The sequence below is a fragment of the Tetrahymena thermophila genome, assembly GCF_000189635.1.
Source record: "Tetrahymena thermophila SB210 genomic scaffold scf_8254811, whole genome shotgun sequence".
NCBI classification, from domain to species: domain Eukaryota; phylum Ciliophora; class Oligohymenophorea; order Hymenostomatida; family Tetrahymenidae; genus Tetrahymena; species Tetrahymena thermophila.
This window is the reverse complement of record NW_002476567.1, coordinates 1,063,046-1,088,349: the sequence shown is the minus strand read 5'-3', so window position 1 is coordinate 1,088,349 and position 25,304 is coordinate 1,063,046. Positions and strand designations below refer to the sequence as shown.

The following is a 25,304-nucleotide window of genomic DNA, read 5'->3' as shown; positions in this document are numbered from 1 at the left end:
AAAAAATTTCTTCAAACTTAATTGATTTGGCATATTTGTTATTAGTGCTAAACGAAATATGTATACATAGCTATTATTTTCTATATTTACTTTTGCTTAGCTTGCAAAAATAAGCCTAAGCTAGAACTTACAAACAATAAATGGAAATCTACCAGTTTTTTAACCTTTTCCGCTCTCTACTCTTTAGCCTACAAGCTTATGTTAAAATGCAACAACTGATGTCATGGCACTTTTTACTCAAAGCTAAAAAAATATGCTTGCACTGAATTTAGAGCTTTGCGGCTTTGCTATATATGATTTAAGTCAATTATCATCAGGGTAAGTAGAATTAATATATCATGCGTAATTTAACTAGGACAAAGGTTCTGTGCTTTCTTTAAGTGTAACAGATGAACAAAAATTTCTTTGGGTTGGTTATACAAAAGGAATATTGGAAATTTATGATTTATCTTAGTAAAGTTTCCCTATGATTTACTCAAGTAACATTACTTTTTATGGCAATCAAGACAATGTAAATAAAGTAATTCAATTTCCAAATTAAAATGTGACTTTTTTAGCTTGTTTAAATAATTTTAAAATGGTCAACTTTATTAATAACTAACTTTCCATCATTTAAACATACAATTTATCTGATTGGAATATAATTAAAATGAGATTTGCTTTAAATTAGTCTGTACTTGTTGTACTAGGCTACACCTCTCTCCATTTTTACTAGCAAACAATATTAAGCTTTTAACAAGGATAATTAAATTTAACATGCAATTATTAACCAAGTACTGCATATATTTTAAGTTCTTTTGAAGTTATTTAAGAATCAATACTTGTTGTCCAAATTTCACTTTCTCAATATATAATGATTGATATCACTAAGTATATAGCCTCGTATGACGGTAAAACTTGTAACGTAAATACAATTACAACTCTCAACACTTATCCCTCCACTCCTCTTGGAAATAATTTTGCTCTCTCAAAAGATGGAAAATTCCTATACACTCAACAAAGTTCTTTGGGAATCTTAATTTTTGATGTAAGTCAAAAAAGCCTTTAAGTATTTTAATCAGTTAAAATTAATGGATACTGCGGAGACTTGTAACTGAGTGATGATGAAAATTTTGTATTTTACTCTAACTAGTATAATGTGCAGATTTTTTAAACAACTGCTCCAAATTTAAATTTAGATAAACCTAACCTCCTTTTAAACTAGTATCAATTGACAAGCTATTCTTTTTACAAAACAAAAGGGTTTAGCTTTGATAATCAAATAATATTTTAATAGCCAAGCAATTATTTGTATATGGCTAGAAAAGACTAAGGGAGTGCCATATTTCAATACTAGGGTTCAGGAACTTTATAGCTAAAGTCTCAAATTCAGAATGGAATACCAAACATTTCGATTGCTTATCAAGCTATAGTTCCAGGTACTTCTATATTCTATCAAAGTAGAGAAATTTTGGGCTTATAAATAGCTGACTGTTCTAATATAACAGCTCCTGTAGTCCTCAAACAGAACATTACCTTTAATTTAACAAGTATTAAATTTGAGATGATTGTATTTAATTCTAAGGGAACTTTAGCTTTTATTGCAAATCTAGTAAATCTCCTTATCTTAAATACAACTGATATCTTAAACCCTGTACTGCTTTCTGTCCTTAACACTCACCAATATCTAAACGGGGATTAAAGTCTCTACAAATTCATGCTTTCTAATGATGAAAAGACACTATTATTGTGTGCTTAGCTTTATGGAATAACTTTTGCTGACGTCACAAACCCTTAGCAGCCTTACTTCTTATTTTAATTAGAATAATAAAACATAAATTTCATCCAGTAATAAATTTTTTTAATTTTTTATTTGTAAAATTTAAATTACAATTTTGTTACTATTTTAGAGATTAAATTAATTATTATTTATAGATAAACGATGGATAGTAAATATTTGATTGCAGGACTCAGATTTTATGGAGTCTATATTTATACAATAAATTAAGACAGAAGTATAACTTTCCTCTCTTCTGTATAAATAAATGGTGTCCTTTACTTTTAATGGTTGATTTACCAAGATAATTATTTAGTAGTAGGTACAGGAATTAATAACTATATATTTTTAGTGAATTTAGTTGATAAGGCTAATCCTTTTGTTGTACAGAGTGTGTCGCTATATGGGAATCGTCCTATTTATTGGATTTCATCATCCTAAGACTAATCGTTTGTTTTTGTCTCAGCCTATTCAGCACTTTACTAACTGTTCCTTTAAAGTTCTATTATTATCCATTCTTAATATTACTTGCTAACTCCTATCGAAAATACTAACCAATATAGTCGTTAATTGTTAAATATTGGATAGCCTTTGATGGTTGGATAGTAGATAGAGATCTACCTAGTCAATATTTACTAGGCTAAAAACCTATAAATTAGCTAGGCATTTTACTATTAGAATCTGATTGTGTAAAATCTACCGAGCTGGATGTAATATTCTCCAACTACTTAAGTATTAAGTTTATAAGTATCAAGAGATTCTCTCATCCCTGATCAAAACGGAATGTATGTTGGCAAGACACTCCAATAAGTCATATTTTTAAGCTATCAGCAAATAGCATAAAATGCATTCATAAATTCAAATTTAAACATTACTGCTAGTGATTCGTCTTCTATTTGGTCAGCTTGCATGAAAGTTGGATACTTGAATAACTAGGGTTATATTTCATCAACTTACTCTCCATTAAATATGTTTACTTTAGGTGGTGATCAATAAACTGCAGTTTACCTTGCAAAATGGAACTCTTCTCAAAGCTAAATATAGTCAATACTAAATTTCGTTTAATTTATTTTAAACTAAAACATAATCAATTATGTTGTTTAATTCTAAACATAATCATCACTTATTGTGAATTTCACTAATCAGGCTCATCCAATTTAGTCAAACCAGTAGCAAGTTACAGTTACCCTACAAACTTCTAATGGAAAATTTGTTTAAAAAACATATCCAGGAATTTTGAGTGTAATAAATTCACTTGAGAATGTAATACAGTTATAAGGATCAATATCCAGCATTAATTTTGTTTTATTTAAAACAATAAAACTTTCTTTAACAGATAATTCATAAAACTCCACAAAAATTTCGATTGTAATTGATGATTCTATCAATTATAAGTATATCACAACTCTTAATTTAAATTAAGCTACGTTTATTTCACAATAATCACCAGTCTTATTAATAGGAAAGCTTTAATAAGATTTTAATTAGCAATACCCTGGTGGAGAAATTGCAATTTAGACAGCTTTTTCTTACAAATTAAATTCATCTATATTTGTATGCAAAGATTCATAGCAATTAATCTACTCAGCTTAAATAAAAATAAAAGACTAATATTAAAATATACCTTAAGGATATTGGCTATCATTTTCCTCAAATGAATAAACATTTGTTGGAAATCCTCAATCAAATATATACTATGAAAGCTTTACTGTAAAAGTCTAAGTGACAGATGGATACACAGTAGTTGAAGATGAATTAGTAATAAAGGTTGATCTAGTTCCTTTCATGTATATAGTTTAGATTTTGATATAGATCATAGGTCCAATCCTGGGTATTTTTGGAGTCTGGAAATATAGAACTTCGTTATATAACACTATTTATAAAAGTAGATGTATTTACACTCAAGAAATAGTTTATGTATCTTAATACTATGAAAAGAACATAATAATAGCAAGCGATACATTATCTTACTCTCTTTAACTCTGGAAATAAGTTAAAAATAACCTCCCTGTGGAGCTTGTGCAGTAATAAATTAATTAAGCTGCATAGAATAAAGAGTTAGTAGCAGAATTGCTAAAAAAATACTCATAAATTTATGAAAAAAATTAAAACAAACCTAATTTTTTAGAGGAACTATAAAAATCAATTAACCCCTATTTGAATCATTATGCTGATTCAAATGATGAAGAATAAAGTTATAAAATACAAAAATAATTTAGATTACTAAGCTTATCAGATAAGAATCAAATACCTCTTAAATCTAATACTTTTAAAGATTCCCCTCTTTCTCCTGAATTATCAAGAAATAACTTGATTGATAGCCCGTCACAGGGCTTTTTAAGGAAATAGAAGTCTATTAGTGATAAAAATTAAAAAATAATGAGAAAATTTTCAATTTAGTAAAAGAAAATTAACTAAAGTTTAATTTTGGAAAAACAGATTGATACAAACGCTAGTAAAAAATTATTTAAAGACCATTTTTAAATTGACTTCAACTCAATAAAAAATATGATTTTTTAGATTTAAACAAGTTTACCTGTGAAAAAATAAATTCTCTCTAAGTAATAAATAAAGTAACTTAATATGCCTGAATCGCGTTTATAAATAACAATAAAAGGGTTAGCAACATAATATTTTGTATTATGTTCTCCAATTTGTTCATATATCGTGTAGAAGCTTAAAGAAAAAGCTTTATAAATCTATAAATAAATAGATTGGTACAGAGCTTATGTAACTTATTAACCATAGATTATTGATGAAAATACATATCCTAAATATACAATCAACTATGATTGCTTTAAAATTGCAATTTAAGAAATACTACATGAAATGTAGTAATAGTAGTAGTTGTTTTAGTTGTTTCCATAAAATAATGAAACAGTCTAAACTGAAAATAACAATTCTAAAAACTATTTAGAATATATTGTAGTTTATCTACCTTTGATTGAAGAATATATATTTGCTTAGGCTTTAGGAATTTCTAATTAAACCAAAAGAAAATACTAAATTTCTTAAGGTGATACTTTACATTGTAAGCCTTTTAAAATACGTTCCATCAAATGTTTTGAAAAAAGTTAAGGATTTAGTTGCTGTCACAGTCTCTAAGAGTTTTTAGGAATGAATATGGTAGAAAAGGGGCTCTCAGAAAATTAAAGGCTACCTGAGTGGATGTAAGTTGAATATAAAAAATCTCATATATCTATTAAAGGAACTCCAAGCTAAGAGCATGCTGGTTTATCGAGATTAAAAATATATGATTTGGATGGATATCTTTTAAGATAATTTGATATCAAAGTTATGCCACAAAAGAAAGATAGTGTTAATGATCCATAAATTACTTAGTAAGTAAAACTACTTTAATCTTAAAATACTGAATTAAATACACTATTAAAAGAAGCCAGTCCTTAATTTCAATCTACTTGCCGTGGTTATACTAAATCTCACAGTGATGAGATATTAGAAGAAGAAATTACCTCTGTCAAAAGATATATAAGTATTGAGAAAAAATCTAATAATAAAAACTTTAATACTCTCTCTGAAAAATAAGAATAAAATTTTAGTTTATAAATCTGAAATACTTTTCACTATTTTATTCAAAAAAAAATTATAAATATACTGAATTATATTCACTTTTCTTGTTTTGCTTTTTTTTAAAATATTTTAATTTTACTTAATATTCACTTTTATCTTTTTTGTATTTTGAATTTCTTTTTAAATTAAGAATTTATTATGTTAATATTAATTTTAATTTGTGTTGATAAAATAATTATTAATTTATTTAAATTTATCTTGAATTTTTTGAGATAATAAACATTTTTAAAAAATATTTTAAATCCTCACTAATTAAATTAATTAAAATATAAATTTACTGAAAAATAATAATATAATCCAAAATGGTACAAATTTAAGGTGAGGTTAGCCTTAATTATCTAGAAACTACAGTATATTATAGTATATCAAAAAAAGTAATACTATTCACATATTTTAATTAAATTTAGATCAAATATATCTTATCAGGAGAGTAAAATTAGCAAATATTTATTATCATCAAATTTATACAATTTAATAAAAACAAATTCTCAAAATAAATAAGACAATTTATATTAAAAATATGCTATGAAATTTTTTAAAAATCTCACATAGAGATTAAAAGAAGTTACTAAGATTTCTATTCATATTTTAATTAGAAAAGTCAATTTACAAATAAATAAAATGTTTGATTTTTCAATTGAAAATTAGAACTGTTAATTCAATGAAAAAAATATTTAAATGTTAAAATAATAGAATAAAAATTGCTAGAAATAATTGATTTAGGATAGTGATATTTTAGTGATGATTTCTTAAAGTGTTTATGAAGTTTCTCCTAATTAATTTATGTAATTGCGTAATAGAGATACTTATGAAATTATTTAATTAATCATTACTTCAAAAAAAATTAATATATTGCGTAATAATGAAAATACAATCTAATTTGTTTATAAAAATTGAATAAATTTAAAATAATCATTACAAACAAATCCATATAATTTAATTATTATCATTTCTGATTATCTTTGGTTGCCAATTGATAATTGAAAAAATTATTTATAAATCAGAAGTATACTTTTTGAATAGCATTTTTTTAATCCTAAACAGTTAATCTAAATGCTTAACTGCATAATATTAAAGCATACTTAAAATTTTTTAATGCTAATTTTTTATTGGTGATGAAGTATTTAGTAATTTCATTTAAAAATAAGGCTATTCTATTTGATTGTTTAAAATTCTATTTCATTTTAAATTTGAATGAATCTATTATTTATTATAAAGCAAGCAAACATTCATTTAAATTTTGTTAAAAATTTTAAATAGCGTATTAAAAAAATACGTATACTAACTTATCGTCAATACACCTTTGAAGGATATTATAAAGCCTTTTTTAACAATTTAAAAATTTTCTCTACTTTAAACACGAAAAATAAACTACTACGCATGTACTTATTGAGATACAATGCAGAATTTTAGTTTTATTGTGCTTTCGGCTTGCTCATTTTTTTTTTTTGGCAGTATTCTATTTGATTATGAATTTTACTTTCTATTATAAATTTATTATGTCATTACTTTCTACTTGCTTTTTTATTAGCTTTAAAAAAAGCTTTATAATATTAATACTAAATTTTAAGCTAGTACTAAGAATTTTTAAGGAGGGTTATAGACAATCTCCATTTATGAAATTTTTAAAGTTATCTAAAGGTTCAAACGCTTTCAACAAAAAATATATTATAACGATTTAGATACAAATATTGATATAAATTTATAATTCAAAGCCGTATCAGGTTTATCATGTTCGCACTTTGTTAAATAAAAGAAAATTTTTTAGCTTGGGTAAAGTTAACTTATTAATTACTAATAAAGAAGGGGGTACTAAAAATAAATATGGATACCTAACTTAAAATTTAAAATAGTCCTAATAAAATGCCAACAAACAATAGACGGAGGCTACAGATGACTTATTGAGGGTAGAGGAGTTACTTTTCATATGTTTTAGATGAGATTAAGACCCAATAAGGTGATATCTCAAGATGTACAACTATGGTAGAGATTTTAGGAAATACTAAATCTTATCAATAATACGAGAGATGTGTATCTAAAATTCAATATTAAAGCGTATCAAAATATCAGACTTAACAAAATAATTCGCAATATTGACGGCTCGTAATTTTGCAATCACGTATTATTTAAAAAATTTTTCAAAATAATACGCAGTTTCTATCTCTTTTAATATAGATTGAATATTTAGCATATGTAGATGTATAATCAATAAATTAACACTAAAATAAGTAAAAAAAAAAATATCAAGTATCTCCTTATAAAAATGTCTCACACTGCTATCAACACCAACTTTGTCACCTTAACCAGAAACTTAGTTTTTGAATAACAATAAGTCAAGGAAGCTTCTGGTGACTTCACTCTCTTACTTTCTTCCATCCAAACTGCTTGCAAGTTCATCTCTTCCAAGGTCAAGAAGGCTGGTATTGCTAAGCTCTATGGTCACCACGGTACTGAAAACTCTAGTGGAGATTAAGTCAAGAAGCTCGATATCCTTTCCAACGAAGTTTTCGTTAACTGTCTTAGATCCAGTGGTAAGGTTGCAATTATGGCTAGTGAAGAAGAAGACAAGCCCATCGAAGTCGAAATCAAGAACCAAGGTAAATACGTTGTCAGCTTCGACCCCTTGGACGGTTCCTCTAACATTGATGCTAACGTCTCTATTGGTTCTATCTTCGCTATCTGGAGAAGATAAACTGAAGAAGAAACTGGTGCAACCATTGAAGATCTCTTACAAGATGGCAGAAGCTTAGTTGCTGCTGGTTACTGCTTATATGGTTCTTCTACTCACCTAGTCCTCTGCACTGGTCACTAAGTTAACGGATACACCTTAGATCCTTCATTGGGTGAATTCCTCTTGACTCATCCTGACATCAAGATTCCCAAGAGAGGTAACATCTACTCCATCAACGAAGGTAACTCTACCTACTGGGATGAATCCGTTAAGGAATACATCCAAGCCAAGAAGTTCCCCACTGATGGTACTTCTCCCTACTCTCTTAGGTAAATAGCTTTTACAAGCTTTCTTATATGAATTTATTATTTTATTCAGAGCCTTTAATTAAATTCTACTTTTAAAATTTTAGATACATTGGTTCCATGGTTGCTGATGTTCACAGAACTTTACTTTATGGTGGTATCTTCTTATATCCTACCGACAAGAGAGTAATTATTTTATTTTCACACTTATTAAAATGAAACTATTTATATAGCTAGTTATCAGTTAGCTTTTTTGGTAGTGTTTAAGCTTAAGCCTACCAAAACAGCTTGCTAGGCATCAATTATAAATTTATTTTATTAATTAATTCTAAAATGTTTTTTTAATGTAAAATAGTCTCCCAAGGGTAAATTAAGAGTTTTATACGAATGCTTCCCTATGGCTTACATCGTTGAAAAGGCTGGTGGTAAGGCTATCACTGGAGAATGCAATGTTTTGGATATCAAGCCTAAGTCTATCCATGAAAGATGCGGTATCATCTGCGGTTCCGTTGAAGATGTTACTGAAATTGAAAATATTTACAAGACCCACAAGCAATGAACAAATTAGCTAAGCATGTGAGTGATGATTGAACTAATAAGTTGGTCCGTCATCCTCATTTCAAAAAACAAAAAAAAGCATTGTATAAAAAATAAGGAAAAACATTAGTACTAAAAACAAGCAAAAATCCTAATAAAAATTAGTTAAAGTTAATTATTAAAGCAAATTTAAATCTTATTAGAGAAGAAAGCTTAAATATAGATGAGCAAAGGAACAAAAGGAAAATATATATTTAATAAGTAATGAAAATGCAAATGGATCAATACAAATAAAATATTTTAAAACATTCTATATTTATTATAAAATTCAATTTTGATTGTAAATTCATACTTTATATTCTATGTTTTCTTTGCACAAATATTTATAAAATTTCTTCTGACAATAGGAGATAAAAATAGCTTTTCAAAATATAAATAAATAGATGAGCATTTAATTTGCTTTTTTTCTTTTTCTTATTTCAATTTAATTTAAGTCAAGAATTGAATTTGGTAAGAAATTTTTTGGTATTGAGTTAATAACTAAATAATGAAATAAACAATTGAATAATAAAGTAAAGTCATTAAAAAAACCAAATAAATAGTCTAAGACTTTTTCTAGTAATCTTGTATAAAATTACATACATATTTCTACTATTTGGATGGAAACAAAGACACAAGCAATAAAATAATAATACTCATTCTTCATTTCTTTTAATCAAGTAGAAGAATTTTTTAAATATTATAATTTTTTAAATTTAGTTCTAGAAATAGACAACTTATAAAAAATATTTGGAATACCAAATAATTTTTAATTTACCCTCATATTAATTCTAACCCAATTTAGGAAAGTATTTTTTTGCTAAATTTGTCTAATATTTTTATTTTTATATGTAAGTTTTTACAAAAATAAAATTTCAATACACATTATAAATATTTTTATCAGATAGATTAAGTTAATAATTATAAGTCTCTGATTAAATAAAACTCAGTATAAAACTTTTTTTGTGCCATATTCATGATTACCTAATAACAGTTTTTATTGATAATAAAAATAATTAAAATTATTTTTTTTGGTTTCAATCAAAATATTAAAGAATAAAATAGAATCTTTTAATTTAGTAAGATAATTAATTAAATTTTTGAATTTCATTTTATTATTTAGTGAATGGTAGGTATCCTTTAAATATTTTTTTTTAATTCATAAAAAATAAATAAACTTATTTTTACCTGTTGAATAGTCAGCATGTTAGTCTAAAATAAAATTTTTAGATCTGACAATATTATAATAGTGTTATTCTTTATTTTCCCAATTTCTAAATTATTCTCTGTCATATTTATCTATTAATAATAAATTAATATTTTAATTATCAAAACTCATATGTACTCAAAATTATCTTAATTACCCCAACTAGCATTTACTCCATATCTTGGCTCATAAACTGCAGATACTTTCTAAATCAAAGGATTGTATATTTTTTTCATTCTCTTATCACTTTTATAGTTATAAAAAGTTAAAAATTTAATAAAATTTAAATTTATTTACTTTAGTATATCAGGAGAAGAGTAATATTGGTTATCAATTTGAGATGCACTTAAAGGTTATTAATATCCTTACTACTATTAATAATTTTTTTAATCATTATACTGTTGTTATAATTATTATTGGGAGCTTCGACGCTCTTAAACATTTTAATCATATATCTAAGGTGGAGGGATATTTTAGTTAGGTAAATAATCTTATGGTATTCCTTTTTACTGAAATTATTGGTTCATTTACTTTTCTTACTATTAAAGTTACTATTGATATGCAGGATTATCAAAGTCTTTTTGCTTTTATTATTATTATTAGTATTAATCTTCCTAGTAATTATTTGTTCGCTAATCATATTGTTACTAATTATTTAAATTATAGTCATTTTAGTACTATTAATTTTAATAATCAGGCTAATAGTTGTTATATATTTAACTTTGATTTTGCTAAGACAAAAGGTTTTACTAAGATTGTACCTATCTAGAGGGAGGAATAGCATTTTAACCTGCTCCAATTTACATTTAATATTATCTAGAAGGAGGAGCGATTGGACCTTGATTAATTTAATTATTTTATGGTATCTTATGAATATTGGGAGCACTCGCTCTCTATGGGTTATAGTTATTTTATTGCAGTTACTAAGGAGGTGGAGGACTTCCTTGCCTTATGTTTTAATAAACATTTTCAGCTTATGGATAGTCATTCTTTTAAGCGTAATTATTATAAGGACTTTATTGCTATATAGTGTTATTTTGATTGTTTGAAGCAAGGCGATTTTGCTAATCTAATTGGTAATTCATTAAGTTATGACCTTATTTAGCTCTATCGAAATTCTTTTGGCGCTAAAGGTAGTTTTATTAGAACATATCTAACGAATCCACATTATCTTGGCTCTTTATATAAGAATTAACTTGCTCTATTTCCTACTTTTTTTAAGGCATAGTATATTAAGGTTCAATAATTTTTTTGTAATGAAACTCATGAAATAGGGGATTTCTCATCTTCAAATTCATATCTGCATGTCTTTAAACTAAATGAATAATTTTTAGATTTAAATTTATAAAATTGTAATGAAATTAATAAATAGAATGATAATATATTATTCAATTTGATATATCTTTGTTTGCTTTGTGTATTTTCAAAACGATAAACCAATATGGTATCTATCATATTTTTATTTTCAATTTTTGCATTTTCGGATATAGCAGTTCGTTTATTCATTCTTTTTAGACCAGTGAAGTGATAGCAATTATTTTAGCAAAACACAAAAAATGCTTTATATATCTATGATTAATCGAATATTAAATATTTTTACCATGTCCTTGATCATTAGTAATTTGCTCTGTAATAAATTGGTTCTAACCAACATTTCTATCATTTCTTAAATTTCTTGGATGAGATCCTAATTGATTAATAATTAAAATAATTATTTAGATGCTATGAAATAATAACTAAATTTTTATTTCATTTTTAAATTTAAAAGCTAACCTTGATAATCATTTAATTTAGATGATAGAACATCTCTTCCAGGAGGATGCATTAAATCATAGACTTATCCTTACGGACTTCCTCTTTAATATTGCATTTTTAAAAGGTCTAACTATTAAAAGATCAAACTTCTTTTTTAATAACTTTGAACTGTTTTAAGCTTTATAAATTGTTAAAATCTTTAATATCTTAAAAAAAAAACATTGATTCAAGCAACCAAAAAAGAATTAAACAGCATTATTTAATAAATAATTTATAAATTTGTTAATATATTTTGATGATCTATTTGTAACTTATTATAACACATATTAATTAATAAATTTTCATTTTGTTTGACCAGTTAAATTTAGAAAGAAGTAATTAGTATTCTTAAATTTTTTATTTTATAAATTAAAAGCTATTTTAAAATGCAATTATGAAACTTTTTATTTATTACTTCATAATTCCATTTTATTTTTAATAGTTTATTATCTTTAATTTAATTTTATAATAATACTGACTTCCTTAAATATGAAATGCATATCTGTTTTACCACAAAGCATGATTTGATTATTAAAGTAATTTATAAAATATAGATAGTGATCTTATATTCTAGCAAAAAATAAAAAATTATTTATTTAATTAATATCTCACTTCTAGTAAGAAAACCATCGATCTATATTAAAACTTGATTACTTTCAATTTAGTAAATCATAATATTAAATTTATAGTTTGATTATTAAAAACACAAAATTATTTTATAAATTTTTAACATATTAGAAAGGCTTACATTAAAATAAAAATATAAATTTCAAATAATATTAGTTTATTAGTTAATTTTATATCAAGCTTGGATCTTAGCCTTGTAGTATTCAACGATAGCACGAACACCATGGATATCGTTGTTGAGGAGAGTCATACCAGCAATATCAATATGAGCCCACTTAACTCCTTCTTCAACGAACTTTTCAAGGAAAGCAGCGGCAGTACCAGCACCAGCCCAAGGAGCCTTACCTAAGTTTTGAATATCAGCAGTGGGATTGGTGGTGTTTTCTCTAGGATAAGCATCCAAAGGTAATCTCCAGAAGGTTTAGTGAGTATTCTTAGATTTAGCTTCTAATTCAGTGGCTAATTCGTCATTAGCAGTGAATAAACCAGCAGCAGAACCACCCAATGCAACGATGCAACTATTTGAATTATTAAATAAATTTAGTTTAAATCAATTAAAAAAATATATATATACGCTCCAGTAAGAGTAGCGAAGTCGAAGATAGTGTGAGGCTTGTAAATATCTTGTTAGTAGGCAAGACAATCAGCTAAGACTAATCTACCTTCAGCATCAGTGTTCAAGATTTCAACAGTGAGACCCTTGTAACTGGTGATGATATCTGAGTTTCTGTAACATTTGTCAGAAATAAAGTTTTCAACGTAACCCATTGTGCAAACAAGGTTAATCTATTTAATAATAATAAATTAGTTAATTAATTCAATATTTTAATTGTTTGTTGACAATCAATTAAAAATATATTATTTCATTTTCATTCTAATTGATGAACAAAAACATATCCATCTGAATTTCCTCTCAATTATATAATTTATAACTTGATACTTAATACTATAAATAAATGCTATCTTTTTATTTGTTTATTTAACGTTTATTAACTAAATCTCTATTTTAATAAATAAAATGTTTCTTTAAATAATTAGCTACCTTTAAACCAAGAGCAACAACAGCCTTGAAGATACCGAAGATAGTGCAAGCACCACCCTTATCAGTATACATCTTATCCATAAGTTATTGCTTAAGGGAGAGACCACCAGAATCAAAGCAGACACCCTTACCAACTAAACCGTAAACGTCATCCTTACCTTCAGGGTTACCCTTGTAGTAAAGAGTGACCATTTGAGGAGTGTTAGCAGAACCCTTACCGACAGCGTGGATAAGGTTAAGACCCTTCTTAGCAAGGTCATCACCGCTAATAACTTCGATAGTAACCTTATCAGTGTGCTTTTCAGCAAACTTTCTGCAGTAGTTAGCCATATATTCAGGGGTAGCTATAGAATTTAAAAAAAAATACTTTAATATATATGTATGGGGAACTAAATATGTTAGTTAATAGAAAAATAATGTATTATTTTATTGATTATGTTGCATTTTTAAAACTATTTCATTATATGATTTTCTTTCTATTTGAAATTTATTAATTTACCAACATCAGCTCTGGTGTAGGTAAGTTCTCTAGCTTCAATGTGAGGACCAACAATAGTTTGCAAGTACTTGTGGTGTTCACAGTTAGGATTGAAGTGGGTAGCAACAACAGTCAAAGCAGTGAAAGGCTTGAATAAACCAGTAGGTTATTCGCCAACAGCGTGACTCTTCAATTCATTCTTCCAGTTGTATAAAGTAAGACCTTTTAAATAAAAGTTAAAAAATGAATTTCAATATAAGCTTAAGTATTTAGAAATCTAAATATAAAGCATTTAGCTAATTTAATACAGGTGAATCAATCCAAAGAAAAATAATTTTACTAAAATATATTTCTCATTAGTTAAAATATTTAAAATTATATTTACCATATAAGTATTCAGCAAAGAAGGTAGCAGGGAAATTGTCGCTGAAGACCAAAGTTAAATCCTTGAACTTCTTTTCAATCAAGACCTTAGACAAAGATTGACCAGACTTGAATGATTCCTTGCAACACTTAGTGTTCTTAACGAATTAAACGTATGCAACTTCAAATAAATCAGTTGTTCTACCATAAACAGTTTGAACAGACTTCTTAACATCATCAACGAAATGGGTATTGGTAAGATAGTCAGCAACCAAGGTAGTTCCTGAAGTTAAGTCTTCTTCAGAGAGGACAATAACTGCAGCAGGTACTCTAGTTGTCAAAGCAGTAGCGTGGTGAGTGATTGTGGGAACAACTGGACCGTTGGGGCTATGGATAAAAACTTGGTTTTTCTTCATTTTTCTTTGAACAAATTTTAGGATTAATTTTTTTTTTTTTAATTTTTACTTCTAATAGAAAGATACACTTTTCTATTTAAAATCAAAAACGAATAAGAAGTAAGAATAGAATCACACTAGTTGAATAGTAGGATTATAATCATCTTTAAGTATTTAAACATCTTATCAAATGAATCTTAATCTCTTTAAAAATAATAAAAGAATAAAAAATTGAACTAAAAGTTTCTTAGATTTTCATAAATACCTCTAAAATTGAAATAGATACAATTTATTTTAATTTATTATCTGATGTTCAAAAATTAATAATATCTTGTTCAAAATATTTAATGTAAACTATTATGACACAGCAAATATTTTAGATTATTTAATTTATTTAACTCAATTTGTTGAGAATTTTTATAAGATAGTTCAAGCTAAATTATTTATTAAAATAATATAAACAATAAATTTATTTTTTTTTTTGAACTTTTTTAATTCTTTCTTTTTATGAATTTAATTAACTTCATTTCTAGCAAATAAAGATTTTATAATCTATTAATTTAGTTATAAAAGCATTTTAACTCTTTTAAAGTATTATTTTAAACCAGGATATTTCTTTATTTCAAAAAAATACTGAGATAATAAGACATGCAAAGTATTTTTTATTTTTGATATTTAAACACAAAATATCTTCATCTATCTATGCTTATTAAAAATCTATAAATTTAGAGGCAAATTTAATTGCAAATCCAAAATTTTTTTCTTAACTTTTAAAGTAAAATTTGTAACCTTTTACTTAAGTTATTGTTTTTCGCTATATTAAAATAACTAAAAAGTGACAATTGTTTAAATATAAAAACTCAATGTAAATATATTTGATTTGATATGAAATTAAATACTTTTGATTAAATTTAGTGTAAAATATTTAAACTAAGCTTTTATTCTTAATCCATCACATAAAAGAAAATATCTGATTATATCATTAAAAATGACTAAATAAGCTTATTGTCAATGTATTAAGCTTTTTTTATTTTTATTTGTGAGTTTTATAGTATGAAAACTTTAAAATATAGAAACAATTATTAAAAGTAAAATATATTATTAAAACAAAAAAATTAATTCCTGAGTATGGATTTTAAATTTTCATTATCATTATTTCATTTTATTTACAAAGTGATATAATCTACCTAATTATTTAAACTTCTAATAAAATTATTTAAACAAGCTATCGTTCATTTTTAATCACATATATACTATAGGTTTATTTCAGTGAATGATACTCTTGATTGATTTCTAGATAAAATGAATTCTTTGAATTAAAGTACATCATCAAGATAAGCAATTTTAGTTGTCATTTTTAATTTTTTCATTCCTTATTCATTAAATTGACAACTTATAAATAAATAATTGTTAAACTGTAAAAAAAATTATTATATCTTTAGCTATCAGATTGAAGTTAGGGAAGATTGAATTATAAATCTCATATGAAAACTGTAGCGTGAGTTAGGTGCAATTGATAGTAGTAGATTATTAAAGAACAAGAGGAAATATATGGATAGCTTAAAAGAAAATAAATTAACCTATTTACATTAATCTTATTATTAAACTCCAGTTACTATTTGAATAATTCTCTATTAAATATTAAAATAATTATTATAATTTAAAACTATTTTAAGATCTAATTTAAAAAATTTGTTAAATATTTATAATATTTTAATATCTCTCTCTCTCAGAATAAATTTTAATTTTGTTGATAATTTAATTATATCAACTTATAGATTATTTTAATCTATTCATCAAGTCATCAAAAAAGAATTTAATATATCATAATTTATTTTGCAAAATTTTTTGCTTATAATTTTAAGAAATTAAAATTTTATTATAATAAGTTAATTCTTAATATTTGTTTATAAACACTCATTCAAATGAAAATTATAAATTAAAAAATAAAAATTCATGATGCTGTTCATAATTTTCATTCAATTAATTTAGGCATTTTAATATTTTGATCATCCTTAAAGTTACTTAAATTATTATTGAAATAAAGTAATATACTATTTAAATATGATATTCTCTTTATTAGTATATTTTTCTAAAATATTGATTCAACGAAATAAAAAAATTAGATATTTAGTGGTCAAATTAATTCCTTCATTATTTTATCAGCCTTAAATTTACTCAAATCTGTTTTGAAACAAAGTAATGTATTACTAATATATAAACCGCTCATTCTAATTAAAAATTTCAAGTATTTTGCTTTAAAAATAAAAAATATATCAATATTTGACTATTCACTTCACTCATAAACTTAATAATATTATTTTGAAAAACTTAAAATATTTACATATATTTTATAAATTTTTAACAATTAATCTACAGGATATTTAAGTTTTTCAAATTATTTTATTTAAATCCATATAATTTAATAAATATAAATAAGTCATCTTTTGACAAATCAAGCAAAATATTATATTATTTCAGCTTAACACTTTTAATCAGAAATCAGAAATCATTCATTCTACCAATATATTTGAAAAAGAATTTGAATGTAATAACTATGATTTTCATTTAAAATATCAAATTTATTATGAAAGTACAGTTCATATGAAAATCTATTTAAATAATAATGAAAATAACAATTTATTACAAAATTTCGACAAAATAGTTTCCTATTTTATCATATTTTAATTAGTTTTTTTTCTAAGGATAAAAATAGTTTGGTTTTTAATTAATTTAATACCATTCTTTTAATAATTAGAAATTTTATATATTAGCATCTTCAACAGATAACGCAACTAAAATATATTTTAGTAAATTTTTTGACTTTAGACTAAATGTTTTACTAAAACTCCATTAAAGACAGTAGTTTAGAAGGTTACATTAAATAAATTATCAAATAAATACTGAACAAAAACCCTTCAAAAGCTTAATTTTTAATGGAGTTTCTATTAAATATTTTAAAATAATTAAGATTTGAATTTTCTTTTGATAGAAAAATAAATTTTGGAAAAACAAACTTTAAAATATCTATTTTTAGAATTTTATCTTTTTTAGACATTTTAACTTTAAGAATTACTTAAAAATATAACATATTTAATTTAAAAATAATCTAATTTAGGTAAATGATAAAGAAATATGTTGATTGAAATAAATTTTGTAAATAAATATAATGGAATATTATATTATATTTATGAGAAAACACTTATTCGAAAATACATCAAATTAATCAAAATTTATAATCAAAGTGATCTATTTAATAAATTTACTTGTCTAATGTTATATAATCAAATTAATTTTTAAAAATTAAAAAAACAAAAAAAAATCAGAAAAAATAACAAAACTAAGCTCAATTGAAGCTAACCATTTTGACTAACATAAATTTTCAACAACTCGAAAAACTGACTTATTTTACCAGACACCAATCTTTATAATTAAAAATACCATATATACAAGGTAATTATTACATTAATAAAGCATATCCAATAGACAATACTATTTCTTATCCCAAAAAATTCAAAGGATTTAAATATTGAACTCCAAAAAGAAAATTAAAACTTGGCAAATAACATATATTTCTAAATACAAAATAAATTTATCTTATTGATTTTTATGCTTCAGGAGGATTTTATTATTTATTATCTTGCTGAGTTTGATGCAAAGCAGAGTAGTACATTTTAAATACTTTGATCAGATTATTTTTAAAAACAATGAAATATTCAAAACAAATTTTCACTTAAGTTTTTGTGGTAAATTTTGTATTAATATTATTTATTTGGCAGACACATACAATTTGAGACTAATGAACATTTAAATCAAATATTGTGAAAATTAATAAATTGATAATTTGAGATTTTAAGATAAAAAAGAGATTTTTACAGATTTATTTTTTATCATTTTTCTTTGATTTTTAATCTAAAGCAAATCACTAAATTTGTAAATAACTCAACATTTAAAACTTATTTTATTGCTTTTTAAAAAAAACTGAATATAAAATTGGTATTTATAATTAATAATTAAATGTTTTTATTAAATAGATGACGTAATTTATTAAAATTTATTGTAAATTGAAAAATTTTCAACCAATAAATTATATTTAGAGTAATCGATAACACTGAAAGCCTCTAAAATTCTCAATTGCTCGCTTAACAATAGCATGACGAATTTTTGAAGATTGAGATTGTGTAAATAAAATTGTTTATTTTCTTCTTAATTCAATAATTATTTAAATTTTATTTTAACAAATTTGTTATAATCAGACATTAATAACTTGAAGATAAAGATGCTTAAAAAATTGGTTAAAGTCTTCATAATTTTTGTGACATTTAATACTTAAAAATGGACTTGCAGTAAATAAGTTAACTAATTATTTTTCTATAAAATTTAATTATATTTTTTGTTTACAGCCACAACAAAATTGGCCCACAGGGTGCTTGCGAAATAGCCAATGGCCTTTAAAGATGTTTCAATTTAGAAGTTCTTGTTATAAATCTTTGGTATTCTAATTTTAGCTTAATAATTAATATTTATATATCCAAATAAATAATAAAGCTACAATGCTATTTGTGCTGATGGATTGAAAGCTCTCATAAAAGGAATTTAAAATTGTAAAAACCTTAGATAACTTACACTAAATTTAAAGTATTTAATATTAATAATGAAGAAAAACATTTATTAAAATTTACTCTAATGAATTTATAGTGGAAACAATATAAGAGATGAAGGAATCATCTAATTTTACGAGAGACTAGGGACATTTGATAACTTAAGTAAATTAAGTCTTCATTTAAGGTAAAAAATTATTAAGAAGATCACTAACTAAATTAATCAATTAATTTATTTATCTTTTTTTTGTTATTATTTTAGTCAAAATAAAATTACAGACGTTGGCGCTTAATACTTAGCTAAGGCTTTTTGCAAATTTTAATCAATTAGTGAATTGAAAATACATCTTTTGTAAATAAATCTTTTTTTTATTTCATTTGTATAAAATTTAAGCTAAAAATCTTATAATATTTTTTAGTTCTAATCGAATTGGTTAGGAGGGTTTGGATTGCATGGTAAAAAGTTTAAAAAATACAAGCATTAAAGATCTCCGTATAGACATTAGGTAATAATTTTTATTTATTTATTCCATCTTTTAAAATTAACTCATTAAAAAATAAGATAAAACGAGATTGATGAGACTGGAATGATTAATTTGGTGAAAGATATAAAAAATTGTAAATATTTAAGAAACTTGCACATAGAAATTAAGTAAACTTAAAAAATTAATTTATTTTAAAATTAAAATTAATAATGACTTAAAAATAGTCGCAATAATTTTGAAGAAAACACTCTCTTTAAACTGGCTCAAGGACTCAAATATTGTACTTAAATTATGACACTTAAAATCAACATATTGTACAATAAATTTATTTAATTTCAAAATAATAATTATTAATTATTTTTGTCAACTTTTAAAATTTAGATCATAAAACTACGATGATGAAATAATTGACTAGCTTATAAAGACTCTCAAAAAAATGAAAAGATTAGTTAGCTTATGTATAGTTTGAGCTACCACTCAACTCATTATGAGATCTTTAATAAATATATAAAATTTTATTAAACTATTTAAAAACATTTTAATTGAAAGTAGAATTTTTTCAACTTATTTCAAATGAATAGCTTTCAATTTTCTAAACAGATAGCTGAATTGAGAAATAATATCTATAAAATTAAAAAAAAACACACACCCACTGAAAATAAGACAATAAATAAAAAAATAAATACTTTATAAATAAAAAACTACTGTAAAATAAGGTTTACTTTTACCAAAATACTTTTACTTTCAACTATTTACATACAAATTACATTATTAGTAAGTTTTAATTAATATTTATATCTGCATTACTTTGAGTAGTATTCACCCTTTTTAGATTTACTTTTTATCTTTATCAGAAATTCAAACCTTCTTAAATTAATAAAAAATATTATTCACTTATGATTATTATTTTAATTTTGACTGCTTTCTTAATGTTAATTTTATTGTTGCTAATGTTCTTATTTTTATTGCTATTTATGATTATCATCATTTTAATCTTATTGGTGATTGTTATTTTTTTAGCTATTATCTCCTTCTCCATTATGTTTGTTGTCTTTGTTATCAACTTAAGAATTACTTCTATTTTAAGGCTAATTATTTTGTTTTTAATCATGCTTTAATTAAATTTATATTTCATTTAATTCTTGCTAATGTTTTTATATTTAATGATAGTTTTCAGTATTTTTTTACTCCACACTACTTATTTACAGCTACATTTTTTATTACTGCTCAGATTCTTTAGCATGACTTGTCTCTAAATTATGTAATTTTAAGCCTTAATCTTTAAGCAACTAAGAATTATGTATGTTTTCCTATAAAATTGAATCAATTTTTTATTAATATTAAGCTTTGACTTAATTCTTTTATTAAAGTAAAATAAATAAATATTTAAAAATAAATTTAATAACTGTACAATATTTTCGCTAATTTCAGTATCTTTTTATTCATGCAATTTAATAATGTCCTCAAATTATCTAAAATTTTGCTCTGTTTGCTCTATAAACATATCTAAATCTTTAGAGTTACTTAAAATTTCTTAGTGAAGCTAAACAAATTATTTAAATTAAACAATATTAACTAAAAAACATAATTAATTTTATTAAACTAAAGATACCTTAACCTATTCTAGGTTTGCTAATTCTATTTTTTGGAAGCATTACACGAACTGGTATTCAGCTTGCTGAAGGGCATCGTCAATTTGATGTATAGATAACTAATTAAACTATTTCTAAAGATATACTTGATTTTATAAGTCTATAGATGTATCATCAATGTAATTCCTTAATACCTCCATCTACTTCAGTAAGTCAGTTTATATTTTTAGAGTTTTTGTATCCATTTGTTTTAGCGAGTTACTAGTCTCATATTGTAATTTTTATAACTCAGATTCAATATATTTTTTTAAGTTATTTTCACTAGTTTCAAGTGATAGTTTCAAAATTTTCATTGAATCTTCATGTTATTTTTATCTCTCTACCTACTCAGATTGTATTAGAGCTCTTGTAAGAGCTTTATTGCTCTCTACCTTCTACTCTAAAGTATGTAAAAGCATGTTTTTAGTATTTTAAATATTTGTATCTAATTTTTAAAGACTCTCTTTCCTTTAACCAACTTCTTCATCAATGCTTTACATAATTTTCTTTAGCACAATTTCATGCAATTCAGTTTTAAATTATTTAGTTATATCATTCTTTTATTCGTTTAAATCTTCATTTAATTTGACACCTAAAGCTTCTATTTTACTATTTGCATTTGTTTCTTACTTTAGCAAGGCTACATTTGTTATCTTCCTTTCTAGCTCTAATTTTTCTTTTATCTAAATTATAAAAATTTTATCAAAATTAATTTATTAATTTTTTTTAATTCAAACAAATATTCAATATTAAATAAATTTTGAATAAAAAAATAAATATTTTACTTTATTATCTGATTCTTGAGTATTTAAAGCAATTTATTCTAAAATATCTTTTTGGAATTTTGATAGACTGAGATCTGTTTCTGTTTTATGCTTTTCTACCTTTTTACCATGCTCTTAAATAATTTTGTCATTTTTAATGATTTCTTGTTATGTTTCACTTTATTTATAAAACAAAAAATAATATTAAATAAATGAGCATCAAAAATAAATTTTTTACTTTCTGTGATTTTGTAGATTTTTCAAAATTAATTCATAATTCTCTTCAATTTTTGCTAGTAAGTTGTTTGCAAGTATTTTGTCAGCTAAAATGAAATTTTTTTCAAATTTTTAAGACGTTTCTTTAATTAATTAAGCTGTTTAATCAGTTATTTCTTAAGATTTTTATTGAATTTAAAGAGCTATCTTATTCTCAAGCTATTTATCATCTCTTTTGTGGTTTTCTGATATTTCTAATTTTAAATCTTACAATTGATATTTAGTTTTTTCTTTTATTTAATTTATTTCAAAGAAGATTTTCTCATCCATTCTTTTAGTGTGCTCAGCTAGATTATCAACCATTTATTCATTCATAACTTAATTACTAACTGATCTCTGCATTAGATCATTTAACCTATTGTCTGTATTTTGAGATTCCTGAAGCAATTAATAAATTATTTAATGTTAGATAAAGATTCACTTAAAAATTTTACTTTACTGAAATCTGATTTGAGAATTTTCATGGTGTTTGAAATCTCAACAAAAATAGTGTGATTTTTTTATTCGAATTCTTTTTTCCAAATATTATTCTAATTTTCTATTTCCTTGATTTTTTCATTTTAAGTGTTTGTATACACATCAAGCTCTTAATTAATAGCTTATTGCCATTTTTCAACCATCGTAAACTTTCTTTCAAGTTTATCGTTGATATCTTTAAAATGATCTACAATGTTTTTTTTATTATCTGAATCACTCTTTAGCAAAAAAGTACTCTATTGATCTAATAAGCTCATCCTTGTAAGTATTGCATCTTTAAAATTTTCTACATTTACTCTTAAATCTTAAAAAGATAAATTAAAAACAAGTCATATATTTACTAAAATGATATTTACTTGACACAACATCATTTATTAAAGTCTATCCTTATGCTTAATTAGCACTCAATTCTTCTTTGTTTAGCCTTTTTAAATAAAAATCAAGTAAAATTAAATAAAATCAAAATAATTTTTACTTAACAATTCTTGAGAGCTGCTCAATACTTTCTTAGAAGATTTTGACGAATTTGCTTTCACTTGAAATTAGTTCTTTTTCTTCTTTTTGCTTAAAGAATAAATAATTATTAAAATATTTATTTCAATTTAATTTTTACAATTTCAATTTTTAAATTTTCTAATTAATTTTATATGTCCATTTGCACTTATTCAATTTAAACAGGTTTTCTTTCGCTAAATTATTTAATAGAAATTTCCTAACGAGCAATTAAATCTTTTAACTAAGCTGTTTCTTCTTAAATTTTTTCAAATTTAATTTTATCTAAAGTTGATTGCTAGTCTTTAAACATATCTTAAGATTAAAATATCTCTTATTTCCACCTATTGAATCTATCTATCATTTCTCTTTGCAAACCTGCCATCTTTTGCTCAAATTCTCTACCATAATCTATATCTAAATTATTTCTCCTCCTGTTCTACTCATTTATATACTCTTTCAGAGTTATCATTAACTCTCTTTACATTTGAGAAGTATCTAAAATATTCTACTAATAAGGCACTAATTATCCTTACTGATTATCCTTATTAAAATATATTAAATTAAAAGTTAACTTATTTTGAATTCAAACTTACTTGCTAGTTTTAAACTATTTTTTTTAATTATTGATTTTAATTTTTCTATTCATCGATGCCTAGTCTTAACTGATTTATTTAATTTTTAAGACTATTTAATTCACTTTCCAAAGATTTATATTAAATTGAGCTTGTTTCTTATTCTGTTTATCTCATTTTTTAAAACTACTGATACATTTTATCCATTATCTAATCTTCAAACATTTTCATTTAACTTTGAATATTCAAACCATCAGTTTTTACAGTAATTTAATATATTTTTCTTTCTAATTCTGCTTTTTAATCAATCATCCTACCTTCTACATCCTTTAATCTGTAAATAAATATATTATACAATATCATTGAGCTTAAAAAAAATTAGTATTTACTTAGCAAATACCTCTAGATTGCTCATGTCTTTCTCAAAAGTACTGAATTCCTTACTATCTTAGGCTAGTTAAGTCGATTTTTGTCCTTCAAAATAGCTAATATTATTGCTTTTTATAAATTTCAATTAAATTTTTCAAAATATACTGAATGAGAAATACTCAACTGTTGAGAATTAACCGTCAACTAATGATTTTATTCTACTTCTTCTATTACCTGTTTCATTCTAATTCTATAAATTTATTTTTAAAATAATATTTTTAAAATGTATCATATATAATTTAAAATGTACCATATTATTAATTTGAGGAAACTTTGGTCGACTAGAAGGCCTAATTTGAACTTTGCTAAAATTCAAAGGAATGTTAGACTAGCTATTAGATTATATTTTGATGAAGGAGTCATTTAAACTTCTCATCTTTCCACTGTTAGTTCTCTGGTAAGAATAAAATGAATCGTTTTAATTTTTCATGCACTACTATAATATGTGAATTATTTTATTGGTCAATATTAGCCGAAAATATTTATTTTCTGAATAATAATGAAAAATATCAATTACAAAATGTAAAAAAAACTTAATAAAAAATAAATTCACAATTAAATATTCGTTTGATACAAAAAATATTAAATTGAAAATATATTAAATTACTAAACTATAACAATAACAAAATAAATAATTTTATAAATAACTAATACAAAATTTAAATATTTCTATTTCGATGAGAGAATTTTTATTTTTCTTTCAACAAATCTAAAAAATATTTTTAACGATTAAACCTACTTTTATAATCTTAAAATCTATTTAATATAA

General features: G+C 23.7%; 6 protein-coding genes across 6 annotated transcripts; 3 read left to right on the top strand and 3 right to left on the bottom strand. All coding sequences in view use genetic code 6, as the record gives it.

Annotated features, from left to right (window-relative positions):
- Positions 1–58: 58 nt before the first annotated feature.
- Positions 59–5,329, top strand: TTHERM_00058580 (hypothetical protein; the record flags this gene model as incomplete). The annotated part of the gene is made up of 2 exons (XM_001007591.2): positions 59–1,827; positions 1,915–5,329. The coding sequence occupies 2 exons, from the start codon at positions 59–61 to the stop codon at positions 5,327–5,329; spliced, it is 5,184 nt and encodes a 1,727-aa protein (XP_001007591.2).
- A 2,165-nt stretch (positions 5,330–7,494) lies between these two features.
- Positions 7,495–9,279, top strand: TTHERM_00058590 (fructose-1,6-bisphosphatase, cytosolic protein). Its single transcript, XM_001007592.3, has 3 exons — positions 7,495–8,347; positions 8,431–8,509; positions 8,679–9,279. Exons 1-3 carry the CDS (start codon positions 7,539–7,541, stop codon positions 8,880–8,882), a joined length of 1,092 nt encoding a protein of 363 aa, XP_001007592.2. The 5' UTR covers positions 7,495–7,538; the 3' UTR covers positions 8,883–9,279.
- Positions 9,280–9,845: 566 nt separating this feature from the next.
- On the bottom strand, positions 9,846–11,976 carry TTHERM_00058600 (hypothetical protein; the record flags this gene model as incomplete). Its single annotated transcript, XM_001007593.3, has 6 exons — positions 9,846–9,883; positions 10,088–10,198; positions 10,264–10,352; positions 10,404–11,421; positions 11,707–11,793; positions 11,880–11,976. The coding sequence occupies 6 exons, from the start codon at positions 11,974–11,976 to the stop codon at positions 9,846–9,848; spliced, it is 1,440 nt and encodes a 479-aa protein (XP_001007593.3).
- A 726-nt stretch (positions 11,977–12,702) lies between these two features.
- On the bottom strand, positions 12,703–14,826 carry TTHERM_00058610 (cytosol aminopeptidase; the record flags this gene model as incomplete). The annotated part of the gene is made up of 5 exons (XM_001007594.3): positions 12,703–13,045; positions 13,102–13,313; positions 13,570–13,913; positions 14,069–14,269; positions 14,433–14,826. 5 exons carry the CDS (start codon positions 14,824–14,826, stop codon positions 12,703–12,705), a joined length of 1,494 nt encoding a protein of 497 aa, XP_001007594.1.
- Positions 14,827–18,839: 4,013 nt separating this feature from the next.
- Positions 18,840–20,360, top strand: TTHERM_00058620 (kinase domain protein; the record flags this gene model as incomplete). The annotated part of the gene is made up of 11 exons (XM_001007595.2): positions 18,840–18,844; positions 18,903–18,986; positions 19,062–19,151; positions 19,209–19,298; positions 19,354–19,443; positions 19,504–19,593; positions 19,669–19,758; positions 19,826–19,912; positions 19,969–20,058; positions 20,116–20,205; positions 20,273–20,360. The coding sequence occupies 11 exons, from the start codon at positions 18,840–18,842 to the stop codon at positions 20,358–20,360; spliced, it is 894 nt and encodes a 297-aa protein (XP_001007595.2).
- A 421-nt stretch (positions 20,361–20,781) lies between these two features.
- On the bottom strand, positions 20,782–24,767 carry TTHERM_00058630 (hypothetical protein; the record flags this gene model as incomplete). The annotated part of the gene is made up of 12 exons (XM_001007596.3): positions 20,782–21,249; positions 21,303–21,434; positions 21,504–22,205; positions 22,308–22,464; positions 22,525–22,940; positions 22,997–23,343; positions 23,396–23,463; positions 23,515–23,603; positions 23,653–24,075; positions 24,128–24,440; positions 24,496–24,603; positions 24,655–24,767. 12 exons carry the CDS (start codon positions 24,765–24,767, stop codon positions 20,782–20,784), a joined length of 3,336 nt encoding a protein of 1,111 aa, XP_001007596.3.
- Between the last annotated feature and the right edge of the window lie 537 nt (positions 24,768–25,304).